Source organism: Hemibagrus wyckioides, linkage group LG09, assembly GCF_019097595.1.
Source record: "Hemibagrus wyckioides isolate EC202008001 linkage group LG09, SWU_Hwy_1.0, whole genome shotgun sequence".
NCBI lineage: Eukaryota > Metazoa > Chordata > Actinopteri > Siluriformes > Bagridae > Hemibagrus > Hemibagrus wyckioides.
The window spans coordinates 26,169,740-26,187,822 of record NC_080718.1 but is presented as its reverse complement, the minus strand read 5'-3'; the positions used below and the strand labels follow the sequence as shown (position 1 = coordinate 26,187,822).

At 38.3% G+C, this 18,083-nt stretch overlaps 1 protein-coding gene across 1 annotated transcript; it reads right to left on the bottom strand.

Moving 5' to 3' along the window:
* Positions 1 to 5,584: 5,584 nt before the first annotated feature.
* On the bottom strand, positions 5,585 to 17,420 carry LOC131359060 (up-regulator of cell proliferation-like). The gene is made up of 4 exons (XM_058398614.1): positions 17,266 to 17,420; positions 16,080 to 16,162; positions 15,830 to 15,880; positions 5,585 to 10,734 (listed from the first exon to the last, which is right to left on the bottom strand). Exons 2-4 carry the CDS (start codon positions 16,105 to 16,107, stop codon positions 6,077 to 6,079), a joined length of 4,737 nt encoding a protein of 1,578 aa, XP_058254597.1. The 5' UTR covers positions 16,108 to 16,162; positions 17,266 to 17,420; the 3' UTR covers positions 5,585 to 6,076.
* Positions 17,421 to 18,083: the final 663 nt, after the last annotated feature.

Genomic DNA, 18,083 nt, shown 5'->3' with positions numbered 1-18,083 from the left:
GGATGCTGCGTCCTCCAGAGATTGCAGTTTGCTGCATACGGCATCAAGAATGTCTTTTTGAGAAAAGTAACCATAATAAAATTGACCATTCCTTGTGAGGTGTGAAATACTGTAGACTAATTTCTTTTTTACTTTGTTATTTAACGGTTGATTAGTATGTCTTGCCGTGGTGTCCAGGGGCGATTCTAGAATTTTCATTTAAGGGGGGCTCAGGCCCCAGTGACGGTATAATAGTAAAAATAAATAAATAAATAAATAAATAAAATAAAGGTTTGACTAACAGGGTAGGATGGTAAACTTATTGCAGTATTCCACTGTATTGCATAGATGTGTATAACATTTGAGTACTGAACAAGCCAAATACGAGTCTTCCTGATCACACACACACACACTTGTCCTCTGATCCTCGCTCTGCAATGCCGCAGTCTGCGGATTGAAGAACGCGCTGAAATATAAAATATAAAATTTAAAGGGGACTGAGGAGATCACCAATTTGTGTACAGTTTATGGAGAATCGCAGAATTTTAGGAGGGCTGAGTAGAAAATGTCAGGGGGTCATAATGATGCTATAGAAGTGGATTAATTCAGGAAGGACACCAGTGAAGGCCTAGGTGTGAAATGCACGGTCCGCCACTGACTATACTATATTATACTACACTATACTATACATACTAGTGTTTTATGAGGGAAGCTGTATTTGATCTTATAATTGTTTAGGCAATTAAAAAAGCTTCTCTTTCTGTATAATTTTTTATGGAATGTTTTAGTGGATTGTCAGCATGTAACATGTAGCAAGACAGTACAACAAAAAGTGTATTTCACTGGAGTGGACAGCTCTATGCCAACAACATAAGTTGTTAGCACATATGTATAACATATGTATAACACGTTTTAAACTGATATTTAACTGAAATCTGCAATAAATATTTGTGTATAAACATACATTATATAATTTAAATTAACATAACACCAGCAGAGGTCCCCCTCTCCTTAGTTCTGAACTGTCACACACTTCCTGACTGTCAATCAAATCCTGTTCATGGACTGTCTATAATATAATATTTTGCAGATATTTCCATTATGTAAATCTGTAAAATTCTGTCTGATATCTCAAACCTGACCTTGTTTGTGGATTACTCTTTGGATTTGTCATTTGATTGCCTGATTATCTGTTCTGTATTTTGGATTGTGTTGTGTTTAGGAAATAAACGTATTATATAGAGTCTAAACCCTCTGTTGTGTTATAGTACAAAAATAACATGAACCTGCAGCCTGAAGTTTCGTGCAATTCAAATATAATGCATGTACATAGAAAGTGTGGTAAGCTTTTTTTTAATGGACATAATCTAAATATATTATCAGAAAGAAAAAACATGCAAAAAAAATGTATTATATATATTATATGTATTGAATGGTGGAATTAAATAGCAATGCAGAGCACACTTTAACCTGCAGTTTTATATTAACTTTATTATTCTGTGTATATTATTATTATTATTATTATTATTATTTTTATTATTATTATTATTGTTATTATGCTTTAAATAAAGAAGCAGAATGTGTAGATTTAACGCATGAAAGAAATTTTGCCTATATTTATACAAAAGAATACAAAATCCCTTCAGCACCTGGCCGGTAGTCACATGAGGAGACATGAAAAGGCTGCATGTAGGCAGTGATGCTGGTTCTGCCATCAAAATACACTCAAGATTAATAAGAAGATTTACAAATGCTAACTTTGCTTAAAAATGTTGTATTAAGTGCACTGCACTTATCATTTATTAACATTTTCTTTAACTAACTTTTTAATACATTTTATTGTTCTCTCTCTTTCTCTAGCTACACATGTTACTCCTGAGCTCCCAGTGTTATGAGTTCCCAATGTGACCACTTCTTCTCTCCAGATATGCCTGATCCATCCTGATGCTTTACCTCTGGTTGAACCCTTGTCACTAAGGATGGCTCCATGTAGACAGCATGACAAGTTGCTCAGGCCCTCTTGTTTGCACAATTTCACTTGAATATATACAGTTGTAGAAAAGATTTTATTCATAATCACACACTCCAGTGTTATACAAATGAGGATGAGGTTCCCTTTTCAGTCTGGTTCCTTACTCATATCATCTCAAGGAGCTTCTTCTTGTAACTGTTGCCTCAGCTGTGCTTATTAGGGATAAATATTCATTTATTTTTAAACTTTGTAAATTCAAATCTATATTTTTATATTTCTGTAAAGCTGCTTTGACATAATGTCCATTGTTAAAAGCTCTATACGATTAAAATTGAAATGAATTGAACTATATAATTTATTTGTTTGGACATTTAGTTCCCTGTCTACATGGTTAGGTCTAGTTTTTGGTTTATTTATAAAATGTCCTAAAATTTTATTTGGGCCAACAAAATGGTTCCCATTCAAATGTATTGTTTTCCAAATATCAGTAACTTCAGCTAAAAACTACACTAAAGCATATCATATATTAATATTTAAGACCCTAAATATAAAGTTTATCATGGAATCATTCAATTTTTGTCCATTCTCCAATGCAGATGATCTACTGAGTCTCAGTATACAGTTGCATCAGCTTATTCTTATAAACAACAGCGGTAAACAATGATCATTGTTTATTGAACTTGCAAAAGAATGCTGCCAGAAGTTACTTGACCAGATTCCACCTCATGGACGTTTACAGATTTGTGTTTTTATTTTCAAAACCTGCTTTATATAATGAAATATAATGATTGCACAACTACATGCAATTTTTACAAATTAAAGACACAACCCACATTCATTTATCTTCAGTAAGTGCTTGATCCTCATCAGGGTTAAAGTGGATAAAGAGCTTATCCTGGGTGTCAGGCAAGAATACACCCTGGACCAAACCTGAGAACCAGTAGCTGTACAGTGACAACACCTCTGGTGCACCGACATGCCACGCATACATATTTGTACAAATAATATACAGGAATTACACTACCTCTGATACAATGCCTCTTACCATAGCTCTTACCTGTTTAGTTCTTTCAAGACGGTCAGTAGCATTTTATTGGAAGAAAATAGAAGGTCCATCAATTGGTCACTGGTTAAAAGATTTATCACACTGTATTGTTTTGGAAGAATTGACATACAGTGTTAAGGGTAAACCTAAAGATTACTATAAAATATGGGGTCTTTTTATACAATTCCTTGAAAATACCAAAATAGCGATACAAGAAATGTTAGATTCCTCTCAATGCAGTGATTGATGTAAATGTGATGTACTTTTATTTGATATGGTAATATTTCCTTTTGTAATGTGCCCTTTTTTATTATTAATTTTGCCCTGTGTAATTAAACAGGTGAATGCTGAGGATGGGAGGGTTTGGGAGCAAGGGAAGATAGTTAAAAGTTATCTTCTTTGAATATTTTTTTGTTATCTTACATGTTTTTTCAATAAAGATATGTTTAAAGAAAAACAATAGCTCTCACAGTTTGTAGCATACTTTGCTTTTATTTTACCATTTAAACATTATTAAACATTTATTTTACCTTTAAACATTTTTTGCAAAATCAGGGCATAATAACATACAACCTCCCAATGTTGTTGTTTTTTTTTTTTACCAATTTGTTTATATCACAAAATGTCACAGACACAAGAATCACCTTAAAAGTGTGAACTCTGTCATGAAGACTTTCATGTAGCAGAAAACCTACCTCCTGATATGAAGTGCTGAGACAGGAGATTTCTTTCATGTATATTAAACAAACATTTCCTTATAGAAAACATCATCAAATAAACAATTCCACATTAGTCCTTGTTAATGATCCATACGTTTGATCTATTTATTACTAGCCTTGGGTTCAATTAGGCCACACAAATCCCTGAGATTTTGTTCTGCCTATAACCTGTAATTTGCAACGCTTCTGTTACAGAAAATGAATCCACACATGCCAACCATTAAAATGTATTTTAACAGTAGTATAATGTTTAATATTAAATTTGAAGGCATTGCACAATATCAGTGATGTTAAACATTTGATTTTAAGTACAGTCCTGTCACCAAATAACTGCACATGTATTAATCAGGGCTGCATTGAAAAAACTTTCTGATGACAGTGTCTTTGAGTACACTGTCCTAAATGTAATTAGTAGCATACTCAGACAAAATACGTTTTAAAAAGACATGTGAATAAATTGAGTAAAGCGAGTAAAGTTTGAGTCCAACTCCAACTCCAACAGTGTGAAAGGTCCCTCTATTTTTCAGTCTTATTGGCATGGGTGGTTTTGAGTCAGGTACACAATGGAGATCTGGCCAGTCTTGTATGCTAATATTATGATTACTTTATACCATACCTTTATTAATAAAACCATTTCTGTGACGGCTGACATAATACATGTGATTGGAATTCACATGTTACGTTTAATTCAGATTTACTTAAGGTTCAGAACTTTAGGACAAATATGCGGATAAGAAAATAATCCTGCCATTTCACACTAGTATCTCTTTATGTGTTCCTGATCAAAGATAAGAAAAAATATGTATACGCTTATAAAAGTAAAACGTGCAAATAGTGTCTTGTGCAATCCACATTTCAAAACACATTCGACATGTTTTGTCATGATTTTATCACCATACTGTCACCTGTCATGATTATATCTCTCTATCAGCACATACTGGCTTCAACATTGGAAATGGCATGCTGGTTATTTGTACGTGCTTCATTTCTCTTTCTATTTCTAGACTTCTTTGCACTATAATTATGAAAATATATTCATCACAGAAATATTTAGAATGTTCATGCAAAATGTTACACACAGGATAGTGCCCTTTCTTTTTTTGTATTTCGAGTATGTACAGGAATGCTGCCAAAAAATGTATCATAGTTCATAGTTTGCTCTACTTTGTTCTCTCATGGTTTTATCTCTATCCTTTCAGTTTATCAGCACAGAATGACAGGGCAAAAAATGTCACTTGGGCTCTTTCTGTGTGCTTCATGCATCACGTTGCTATTAGCTTCACAGTTGCTTATCTGGGGCTCAACAATAATATTTTTCTTATTTAAAGCATCACAAAAATTTTTACTTCTTGCCAGTAAAAGTAACTACAGAAAGTATGAAGTATTTTTGCTTGTGAGTTAATAGTTAAGTCCCAAATTACTAAAATGTAAATCTTACATTGTAGTTAGACATTTTTAAATTAATGTGTTCATTTATATGCATTAAGCGATTTTTCCTGGTCCAGGTGGTGATGGATCCAGGGCCTCACACACCCACACACCCACACACACGTAATCATACACTCATTCATGCCTAGATGTGCTTTAGTGTGACTAATCTACTGATTAAATAAACTAGGTGAATTTGTATTAAGGGGAAGCAGAGCAAGTTAAGCAGGTTATTTTATATAAACATATGTTATGTAACATTGTCTCAAATTTATCTATGTTATAAACTGTTTCTCATAATCTATTAAGAGTGTATATTTATGCCATTCATTATAAGACATTATTCTCAGCTTGACATATAACATTCTAGTCGCATTCATAATGAATTATGTATAAATGACACAAAGAAATCTGATGAATGCAAGAGATTAGTAGTTCAGTACATTTTTATTAGTTTGTTTTTAAAGCACACTGCAATCACTACAACCCATTTTGATTTACAGACTAATATATTTATCTGTGTAATATATTTGTTTATGTAGTCAGCTCACGTGTAATCATGCATTCATAGAAAATGTTCTGAATAATGCGTTCATTAGAATTTCAAAAAATTTCAAAAACATGATAACAAAGAAGAAAACAACTGTAACAAAGTGATTAAAAAACATCATTCGGAATTTCTGAATTAACATCACACACACACACACACACAAATATATAATCCAAAAACCATAAAAAAAATCAGAATCTTAAGTTTACTTTTCATGTGTAATCAATTTATCCATTTTTTCAGTATAACAGAAAGATATAAAAACTATCATGCCAATCCATGATTGATGGAACTGTGAATGTTTTTTCTTGTTGTTATTGTTGTTGTATTGTGTTCTTATCATAAATGGCAGTATTTTGCTGCAATGTTTTGATGATTTTGTCTCATTTAATATTGAAGTTATGCTTCAGACAGAGGAGAGCCTGCTCTTTAGTGATATTATTCCATTCTTTCGGATACACAGCTGGTTCCGCTTCAAACTGTTTAGCAAATTTGTCATTAAATGTCACCATCACATACTTCCAGTAATCTGAGGCCTTCAGAGAAAATTCAGGTGCAATATTCCAGTCTGGGTAGTATTTCCGGTAGTCTTTACAGGGATGAGGTTGGAAATTAGTTTCATGACTTCGAAACACTCCATTGCCACATACACTTGATGTACAGATCTCTTCACAGAGAGAATTAGTCTTTGAATATACAAAACCTCCCAGTCCTTTTGGTCTATGCAGACCTGCATGGTGTTGCTGATGTCTCCTTCCTCCTGCTTCACATGGTGTTTTGCAAAAGGGACACTTTTTCCCACATCCAAAGACCCTTTTAAAGAGCACATTTTGGGGCTTCACAGACACATTGTTCAGTGTCTCTTCGATATCATTTGACGTGGTGATCTCATCTATTAGCTGTAGCTTCATCTCATCTATAGATTCATAGAGACTTTTGGTGAATGGAGCACAATAGCTTGTATTCTGAAAGAGGACACCTTCCACTGTGTTCATGGACACTGAGATGTCACAGCTCATTGATTTGCAAAAGGTCTGGATAAATCTCATTGTACCTTTTTCATTATTTGGCAAAGGGGACCCATTGTCATCAACCTTGGAGGCTTCCATTGCTTTCATGATCTTTTGTATTATGATGTCCAGCTTTTTCATTTTTATATTTTGCAGAGATATGTCTTTGGAAAAGCATTTAACGATACGATTGTATATCCATTCTTTGACATAAGCATCGTATTGCAAAATGTACCTGTTAAAATCCTCAAAGTTTGATTTCTCCAGTAGTTCCTTTTGAATTGTGTACTGAAACAGCACTCGAGAACTATACTCAGTTGGGTTGTTTAGCAGAACTGCATCAACAATGTCAGGTCCGATGGACTGTTCAATGTACCCAGTTACTGCTGGCTTGAGACAGAGCTGAGTGAATTCTCTTGCTTTCCTGTGGCACTGGTCATTCTTTCTATACAAATCAATGAAATCAGACAGATAGTTACTCTTGAATTTCTGCAAATATTTATAGGGATCTTGAGCACTGAGGAATTTCCTGTGCATCTCTGTGAATTTCCGAGAGGCAATGCCACAAATGTGCAATTTAAGGTCAAGTTCAAATTTTGTATTGATTTTTGAACCTGCATGTTTGAGCTGTTCGTCAGTTTCCTCTAGCACATCTTTTGTAAAAGTGTATTGGTAATCACATTTTTCTTGTGCATGCTGATCAATGGTTTTTTCACTGCACTTAATTATGCTATTTGCAACAATCTCTAACTCTTGCTTTGCATTACGCTGTGTGAAGAAACTTTGTATTTTCTTTTCTAATTTTACATGCTTCTCTTTGACCTGGAATTGTCCTTGCCCATACTGTGTCAAATTTTTAACTTTCTGCAAATCCTCCATGACATTGCGATTGGCAAAACTTACTAGCAGTTGCTTCAAAATTTCATCAGAAACATCCCTTTCTTTTATACCAGTGATGTTTGCCACTTCTCGTTTCCACATTTTCTCAAACTCAGCTGTGAGCTCTTTGTCAGACACCTCATTTTTACAATGTTTGTAATTTTGCAGGAGTTGAAGGACTTGACTCTCAATCATTGTGGTTTGCTTTCTGTGAATGTCTTCTAATTTCACCTTGTTACTCCTCATCTCAAGAACAGCATCTAATGTTTTTCTCACTTCATCTTTCATTTCACTCTCTAGACTTTTGATGCTATTTGCAAAATCAACTCTGTACTTTTCCACCAAATGTACATGGTGGTCTTTCTTTTTGTAGTACTCAGTTAGATTTTTACTCATTCTTTCTCTCTGAAAGGCAATTTCTTTATGTGCTTTCTGTTTAATTTGCTCAACAACCTCATTATTACCACCTGTTTCAGTGTTAGATATTTGAACCATTTCAGCTGTAACCCAAGACTGAATGTGTCTTCTGAAAGACCACTCCCAATCTGTAAAAGTTTTGGAAAGATTGTCATATTCATGGGCCACAAGAGTGTTTCTGAAACTGAAGATGAAGTTCTCAAACTTCACTGCCCTCCACAAGCTATTCATCCATTGCAGGAACTCTGGGATCTGAGAGGGTTCTTCATCCTTTCTTGCTTTAAGGATACCCAAGAGGGTTTTCTTAAAATCAAGAACAGCCACACTGTAGCCTGAATTAACTGGTGCCATTGGTGGTGTGCCATGCCATAGGCCTGGCATATACCAGTTATTCTTTTCCACATCATAATCCAAAACATCAGTGAATTTTTTTATGTTAGGCTTCTTTTCCATCTCAGCTGCAATCACTGTCATCTCATTTAGTTGTTCCAAGAGCTGTTTTCGTTCAGTCAGGTTTTTGTTATATGCTGAAACACCACCAACATTTTGATGAACAAAGTGGCAGACTGTTTTTTTACCAACTTCCTTCATCCGTAAAAAAGCATGAACTGCTATCTGCAAGACGTCCTTCATCTCTGTGGAATTCTCCATTGCTATATTGATGATGGTTACATCACTAAGACCAATCACAAATGTGGCCAATTCGTTGTCATGCTCATAACTGTCCTCCAGTTGTGCCAGTGCTGGTGATTTCAAACCCTCTGTATCAATCAGAAGGACAAAGTCACAAAGTAACTCTTCCTTCAAGTCTTCACCCACAGGTATGAGAATCATGAATGCTCCACGTGTGCATCGTCCACTACCCACTGCAAACTGGACTCCAAACATAGTGTTGAGCAGTGTTGATTTACCAGTACTCTGAACCCCTAACACAGTTATTACCAGCAAACGGCTCTTCCCCCCAACCATCCTGTGAAGCTTCATGAGAACATCACTCACCCATTTCTCTGGGATATTTGATGCATCTCCATCAAGTAGTTCAAGAGGAAACCCAGCTAGGAGCAGTTTGGCAGCCAGAGTAGGAAGACTGCTAATTTTAGCAGACATTGTGTTTGATCCAAATGAAGCAGCTTCATAGATCTGTCCCATTTCTCTCATGTAATGTTCTATGCCAAGAGAAGAATCAAGAAGTTCCTTGTCTAATCGGACTAAAGCATCTCTGTCTTTCTTTTGTTCACACTCTTTGTATTTGCGCCGAAGGGTTGACATTTGTTTGCGTGAACGCATATCCATCTTTAGTCCCATCCATTTCAGGAAAAAGGCTCTCTCAGTATCATCAGAGCCCAACAAAGCATCAGTGAAGATCTCCATTGTTTTTGTCATTTTGTACTGACTTTGTTTGTCCCAAATTTCATCAATTTCTTTTTGCAGTTGAACCTTATATTGTTCCAAGCTCATTTCTCCTGAATTGCGTAATCTACATTGCTCTTTCTCTATTTTAGCCAGTCTTTTCCAATTTTCACCTTGCAGTGGCAGCTGTGTCTTTTTATAGTCTGTTATTTGACGAACTCCAATAGTTTTCACGGTTTTCTCTGCCATTTCTTCTGCTGAGACAGAGGCTTTTCCTTGAATCTCATCAACGGCAAGACCTAATTCCTGAGCAGTCTTCTTCATGGAATCGATACTAAATGATTCATGAGGTTTACTTAGAAAAGTCTTTATGGAAGAATTGATCGATTTTGCAAAAGTAGCCAAATTCACTTTTTGGCTTTTCTTAATTATGTGGTCTCTATCCAGTTGCAGAGTATCAATCATTGCCTCAATAGATGACTTCACATCTTGCGTCATGTTTTTCTGAGAGTTCACCACAAGAAATATTTTGGATTTAATTCCTTGTAAAGAGGCAAACAATCTTAGTTCCTTTTCTTCAACACTGTCCAAGAACACAAAGAAAGCTGCTGATACCTTTGTAAGGAACCTGAATTGTGTTTCAAAAGCACAAGCATCACCTCTCAAATTAGCAACAGCCACTGCCTCAGGAAAGACATCAATACTATTGTTCCCACATGGAAGACTCCAGCAAATCTCTACCATGCCATTAGCAATTACCCTGGGAGCAGATCCTCCAATCATTTCACGATGAGTAAAGAAGTCATGGTGCTCCTCTGCATTGTTGAGCACTTGGTTCAAAACTTGAGACTTGGACAAGCTGCAGTTACTTAATCTCACAAATGATACCAAGGGAATTTCTGCATGAACAACACTGTTTTCAACAAACTCTTTTGATTCTGACATTGAACATGGGCGCCATTCTTTTATGATACATCTAAGAGCCCATAGCATAAGAGTGCACTGATTATATATTCCCTGTGGCAGCAAAAATGGTGCTGCAAACTGGCACATTGACATTTTCAGTGCCATTTCTTGCTGAAGAAAACTATCTGCACAGAAAAAGAGGGCAGTATGAAGATCTAGAAGGTTAAAACTACCATCACTGTCCTCTTCACTAAACAAGTCATCTGATTCATTATTTTCACAAAGTGTAGAGAGTATAGATCTTGATTTTGAATTAACCATCAGTAACTTTCTTAGAAAGGCCCATGGTATTGCTTGCAGTGAGTCAGTCTTTTCACTGGACACAGTGGCACTGTTGATTTCCAGTAAGGACTTCAGAGTCAGCTTGTTTGGGTAGTACTTTTCAAGTCCCAGTGTTTTCAAAAATGAAAGAAGGGCATCTAAAAATAAAAGATATATATGGTCACAAATGTGCATAAAAACTATTTGTAATCAGTTGTTTTCTTTTCTTTTTAAATTTTTTGACTTGTTATAATTAAAGCGAACTTTGTTCTTTGAGGAAAGGAAGCAGAGTTTGTTAGTTCCCTGCAATTAGGTGGACACCGATTTATCAGCTTGGGCAGGTCATGTGACGAAGCGGAGTACGCCAGAAAGACCATAAAAGGGCATCTGAAGGAAGCGCGAGTGGATGCCTGGGGTGTGGCTAGCAATGCAACGTCTCGTACCCTTCTCAGGGAACCAGGTTACATACATAATACATGCATCATGGCTGACGCTATGGGAACACCAATACCAATGCCGCCACACGCCAGGAGATGTCTGTCCTGGAAGTTGTGAAAGAGCACAAATAAGCCAGGAGAAGAGCATCATTAGACCTGTAAGACCCAGGACACAGGAGTGGGGTCCAGGTCCAGGTTACAGAACCTGATAAGGTGTGCCGAGAGGACCAACCTGCCGCAGCACAAATATCCAGGGTGCTGGACAAGGTGATACGCCTAGTGGAGCGAGCTGTAATACCTAGAGGTGAAGCCACACATCACACCTCTACTCAGTACAAGGTGCTGCTTGGGGACTGAATTGCTTTTATTGCGGCCGCCAAGGCAGATGAAAAGAAAGATGACCTATGATTTGTGCTCGAGCAAAAGGCGTAAGTTTCAAAAACCCGAACTAGTTTCCCGAGGACTGGAGACACAGTCTACAGGAAAGCCTTAGTTGTCTGGCAACGCATAGGAGGTGTGAGACCAGAGAACAGGCATTTGACTCGCAGCAATAGCTGCTACATATACCTCAATGTAGAGGGTGACAGGCCCTTAAAGAGGTGTTTCTGCAGGAACTCTAGCACTGTACTAATAGGGCAGTGAACTAGATCCTGACGACACCGATTACACGTGAGGCGAAAGTTCAAAATAGTCTTCACACCCTCAGTTGGGAGAACGGAGTCTAGGAACTGGTCTCCCTCAGGGGCCAGACAAGAGGTTCTAAATCTTAGTGTGGTAGGGAAAGAATCACCCATGCGCATTATAGAGGAGGCTCCTCCTGATGGCAATCTCCCAAGGAGCACCATCCAGAAGGGAAAAGAGAAAGGCACAGGGCACAGTGGGTTGACTCCTCAGAAGTGAACATAGCCACATCTGCCCAGCCAAAAGTGTTTCAGCACTAGAAACTTCATCTGAGTGCCATTAGAGACAGGAGCCCTCCTAAATGCCACGGGCAGGGCGGGTACAAAGGGTAAGGGTAAGAAGGATACGAAAGTCATGGCACATAACTCTTGTGACCCTGAAAAGGGTGTCTGTGGGGGGTGAAGACCTTTATGGCAGAAAGGATGGAATTCCCAAAAGCAGGAGACACACTTCAATGGGTTGAGGCCTAGGGACCTGGATCTGGATAATTGAGTAAATGGATGCCCCGGGGTGCAATGATGCCAGATCAGTCTCCATGCACTCTGTGAAGGTGAGCAATAAGACTAGGCCTAAAAGAAGAACACAGGACTGGTACTCTTCACCCTGTAAGTAAACCAGGGGAGTCTCCTGTGCTCTGTTGAGATGCATATGTGAAGATACGCACCCTTTGCATGATTATCATTGCAAATCAGTCCTCGGGCCTGATCTGCATCACAGTGACCTTGAGTGTTAACATACATTTCAGCAACAATTCAGAGCACACAGGTCTAAAATTGGGTGTACCCCTATTCTTCTTGTTTACCAAGACATGCCAGCTCAATATGGGAGGGGAATGCACTCTACAGCCCCTTACTCAGGTGCGAGAGAGGTTCCTCATGGAGGAACGAGGTTTGGTCTGTGCCAACAACAGTGGGCACCCTGAAAGAAGGAGAATGGTAGGCAAACTGGATTCTGTAGCTTTTTCCCTCACAACCGATTGTGGTGCACAGAGCAGAAGCTTCCACGCTGCCAGGTGATCTGAGAGAGGTGTTAGCCTCTCGCTGTTCTCACCTTGCATAGTGCCCTGAAACAGCAAACTGGCAGGTGCTAATCCAGGATGTAGCAACACATAAGGAGCAGGAGCATGGGTGGTCATCAGGTAGGCAGCATTGGAAATGGCCCTTAAAGGGGCATCCCTGAGAACCCTAGCTCTCGGGCATTAGGATTCCTTCCTGGCCCACATGGCAGAGATGGTTGTCTCTCACCTGGGGGTCCTGATATTACATGGGGTGGCTCAGGCTGCAGCGCTAGCCTTCTTTTCCTGCCTCAGCAAGTCAAGCTGGGGCTGGTGGGTACTGGCCTAGCCCAAGCTCCTTACTGTGGCAAAGGAGGAACAGGCCCTTTAGGAAACACCAGGATGTCTAAAAGAAAGGTTTGTCTCTTTCTTTTATCTCAGATTGCCTCATTGTGGCAGTTAAATGCAGACATAAAATGGCCAATGGCATGTGATAAGTTCCCGGAGCCAAAGCGGGGAAATCCAAGTCGGGAGAGAGGGAAAGAGAAGAGTCTCTTGTTCCACCTCTACTAACATGACCTGCAAGTCCCATGATCTAAGTCAACACACTGCCCCAGCAAACACGGGACCAGAACCACGATGCACAGGTGCTTGGCTGGAGAAAATAGTCAAGCAAGAGCGGAGTTTACATGGAGGAAAAGTTTCACAGCGCATGCTATCAAATAAACAACACAGAAAAAGTGCGAGTCATCTCCAGAAATGTAGCGGGGTGCAGATGCACACACTTTCTGAGCATCCCATCTTTCCTGATCTTTTATATATATATCTTCCTTTTCCCTAGTTTAGACAGACAGGACAAGCAACACAAACATACACAGAGCACTTCCTGTAGATAAAGAAGCTGTATTAATGTGATGTAGATGCCTTTTTATGGTTCATGCTTCGCGTCATCACATGATCTACCCCAGCCAATAAATGTGTTCCCATAGCATCAGCTATAACACAGCGACCAGTTCCCTTGAAAGTGAACCACAATTTTTTACAACCCAGACAACAACCTAATGTTGTCTGCAACAGGCTCTGAGGAGCTGAATGTCAGCAATGGCATTACGGGTTGCGGCTGAGCAGTCTCCTCAGTCAGGCTGTGGGTTACCTCTATTCCGCAATTTCCCATTCTGCCTGGACCTCTACACCCCTTAATTAGTTGGTGGTTGTGGTGCTGCATGAGCACATGTATGGAGTGCCGCCAGTGGTGAAGAGATGCTTGAGAGCTGACATTTCTCCTTAAGAGTAGCATTGTGGAGAAAACCTGCTTTTGTCCTCTAGGACATGTAGGGCTTCTGCCTTTATAGGCAACGCCATGTGGTGGCAGGTCAGACTGGTGCATCCCTGCACACCATGTGCAGTTGAAGGCCTACCAGGTTGACCTGTTGAGGGAGCTAAATATGGGCAAGGGATTAGTCCCTGAGATAGTGGTGGTCTGGCCAAAGACCTAGCCCTCCGTACCACCATACAGACAGCCAAATCTGTTTCCTCACCAGAAGGTGAGTGTGGCTGCTTAGAAAGATAGGGAGGCCTGTTAGCACATTCAGGGATAGTCGCATTTGGGAAGGAGAAGCTGAGGACTGTCATCTCCTGAAGAGCTGCCATGGGGGAATTGGGGGGGCTTGTCCAATTTTAGATCTGAATACATTGAATTGTAGACTAAGGATGTACAGGTTCAACACACAAACTCATTGTGTCACAAATCAGGTCTGAGGACTCGTTTGTAGAACTAAAAGACACCTTCTTTCACATCAAAATTCGGACAGAATTCAGGAAGTTTCCCAGGTTTGCTTTTGGGGCAAAGCTTACCAATATTGAGTTCTTACATTTGTTCGAGTTCTGTTTTCACGAACCTTCACTGGTGCAGCCCTGGCTCCTATGTAATTCCAGGAAATTCATGTGCAAATATATATTGACAACTAGCTCATCTTAGCTCAGTCAAAAAGACTGGCAGCAAGGCATCAAGTTTGCATGCTTGCCCACACGAGGTTCTTGGGGTTCAGGCTGATAACACTGCAGCCAATGTTATCCCATTGGGTAATCTTCACATGAGCCAATTTCAGTTCTGGCTGAAGTGACCACTCAGGGTTTTAATGGTTATGTGCTGCAGTCTTTGTACCCCTTGTTTGAGGAAAAGATCCTGGTGTCCTACCTTGGTTCTGACTCTTTGGGTATGCTGCCATTGCAAAACACCTTTGATGAGCATCTCTGTCATGTGTTGGGGTGTGGTTCTCGATGGCAACCCCACTCATGGTATATGGTGGGGGCCTCATCCCTCATGGCACATGAACAGCTTAGAAATTAGTACCTCTGAAGGGTCATCATGTGTTGGTCTTTGAACAACACTACATTCAACTGAAGATTTTTACCATCATTGCCCATCCAGGGCCATAGGGTTAGGCTTTAGCCTCTTCAGTTGCTCCTTTAGTGTTACAGGGTTACTTACGGTTTCTTACCTGAAATCTCACTTTTGAGGCATGTTCATGATGGCTAACCCACCCATGGTATATGGAGATGCCCTCATCTCTCATGACAGCTGTGTTTCTAGCCCGAAACACAAGCGGGCAGCACAAAGTTGATCTTTTAAATCTGTCACCAGAGTGGGTCATTTGAGCCCCAAGTTCAGGCTGGTGCAGCAGATCCTGCTTTGGGCAGAAACTAAATTACTCTTGCAGAAGGAAGTTTGCATTACATGGTACAAAAGCTACGGAGCAGACTTCCTGTTGAGGCAGAGGCCATGGCCCGGGAAATGGCAGCCCAGGAGGTGGAAGCCATATGGCAGAGGTACAGCCAAACAGAAGTGGTCTTGTCCTTCTCCAAGGAGCTGACCCACTGTCCCCTCAGGTTCACCCTCACACGTCCAGCTCCTCTATAGCTGGACACCAGGGTGCAGACATGGCTGAGGTGTGATCTGTGTCATGTCACAAATCTAATCTAATAAACCTGATGGTGTTACACTCTACAAATATCAGATCTGTACAATCTCTACCCCCACTTCTGCTTCTTAACCTCATTACCCAAATTTAAATTGAAATGAATTACCAATTTTCCTCTGTTATGTCATAGTGTTATTAACTTTTATTAACTTTAACTCACCTCTAAGCTGGCTTGAGTCCCTTTGAGTTGATCCTGATCCTGAGCCACTGTCTTTTTTATGCATAAAATAAAGTCATGGTTTAATTTAAACACATAGCCAATTTGCAGATTGTTAGTAGTAAATTCAAGTGGAAATTATATATTAAAATATATTAAAACATACCCAAAAACATATACATACATATCAATACATGTGCATAAATATCTGAATGAGTATATAATGGCAAAAATGATAATAATTAGTTCCTACTTTTAATGACATTTCTGTTAGAAGCCATCCTTCTTCAGTATTAGATTATTTTCTTAAGATGCCATGCAGATTTTTAGAAACACCTGTGTGGCAAAAGAAAAGAACATTATTCAATCTGTTCATACAAGATTTCCTTTATTGTGATATCTGAAGAACAGGTGGTTAATTTATTATTATTATTAATATTATTATACTTATAACCAGCAAACACTTTATTTCTGTTTGAAGAATACTGTATTTGTATTTCTGGCATATTAATTATTAACAAGAAAACTGGATTTGATGGCAGAGGTGTCCCAATCAATGCATCAAAAATTCAAGTTCTAATGGTTTTTAGCCTTAAAGATATTATTTAATTTAAACATTATTGCATGCATTTTTATGTGCTAATATATTACCTTTTTACATGGTGTATTCAAGCAATAAGTGTGTGCAAGCAAATCATTTTAAGAAACAGACATTCAGCCTTGAATTCAATCATTCAGTCATCGAATTACTATATGTGTGAACTTGCAATGCATAGCCATTTTTTAGAAATTACAGTAGATAAACATTAATGATCATTGTGAGTCTGCTTAGGGACATCAAAACTATTGGGTAGTTACAGAAAACAACAAAATTTAGGCAAAGAGAGGAACATTACAACAATTAAAAAAAAAAAAAACCCTGTCAGCTTAATTTTATAATGTGTTTCTTAATATTAGCTACTTGTTCATTAGATGTCTGCAGAATAAAGACTTATAAAATATTTTTTTGTACAATTAAACAAAATGAAGAAGTGGAATGACAGTAACAACCCAGTTTACTTTGGGAGACAGCATTGTTAATGTGATACAACCAGCAGGCAGAAAAATGACTATCAGTAGGTGTTTTGCTTTCATTAAATTTTTGTTAAAAATTTCTTCAAATTTTCCATTTGGTAATTTTAATTAAATGACAGTCAATGTTTAATCTACTTTTAAAACTATGTCTGTTAAAATGGTCCAAATTTAAAAGCTAAATATCTAATAAAGCATACATTTGCACTGGAACAAGTTATAAAATTTGTCAGTTCATTGATCTCATAATCTGTCCTGTGAATAACTTCAAAGCAATAATCTTACAATTCATACAATTCTCTAATTTTAAGGTAAATAGCTTCTACATGTAAAAGCACAGAAAGTTGTAAGGTTTTATCATTGCTTACCACATTTAGTCAATTAATGGACGAGTTCTCATGCTGATGTTGGTCTTAGTTCTGTTGTTATTGCTGCTTGTGCCTAGTATTTATACTCAGTAGACTGTTCTACACCCTGAGATGGCATCAGTACTTTAGGTTCACTATCTGCAAATGTGCAGAGCAGGTTTTGTGAGTGAAAACAAAAGTCTGAGATCTGGTCAAGCTACTTTTGGTAATATGCAAGGAAGAATCATGAGGATTTAAGACCACTCTTAACTACGCCAACCAAACTAATACTGAACAGGTTCTCCACCCTTAAGTACCCATTTATGTACATTGGCCTACCATTGTTTTTGCAGGAGGGTGGGGCGGCAAAATATAAAATGTGCATAATAAATGAGAAACGGGTTGTCAAAAATTAGAATAAAGTCAATAACATAAAAAGGTGCTTTTTAAAATGCTGATCACCTCAATGCAGTTTTACAGGCATCATTGAATAATATATGGACTACATATTGGGATAAATTAAGTACAATATGTAGCACAATGTAGGTTGCTAGAAAGATACTTGTATATGCAGTAGACTACTATCATTCCTCAAGAATTTCTTTCACTGGAACAATGTCCATGTGCATAAAGAGAGGTCTATGAAGACATGGTTGAAAACCTTTGAAAACATGAACTGTGCCCCAAACAACATCAGTACCTGACATCCAAAGCACTTATAGCTGAATAAACAAGAATCTCAACAGGCACACTAGAGTATCTAATAGAAAACCTTCCCTCTTTCCTTCTCTCATATTATTTCTCAAATGCATGAATGCTTGATGTGCCAAAAAAACACT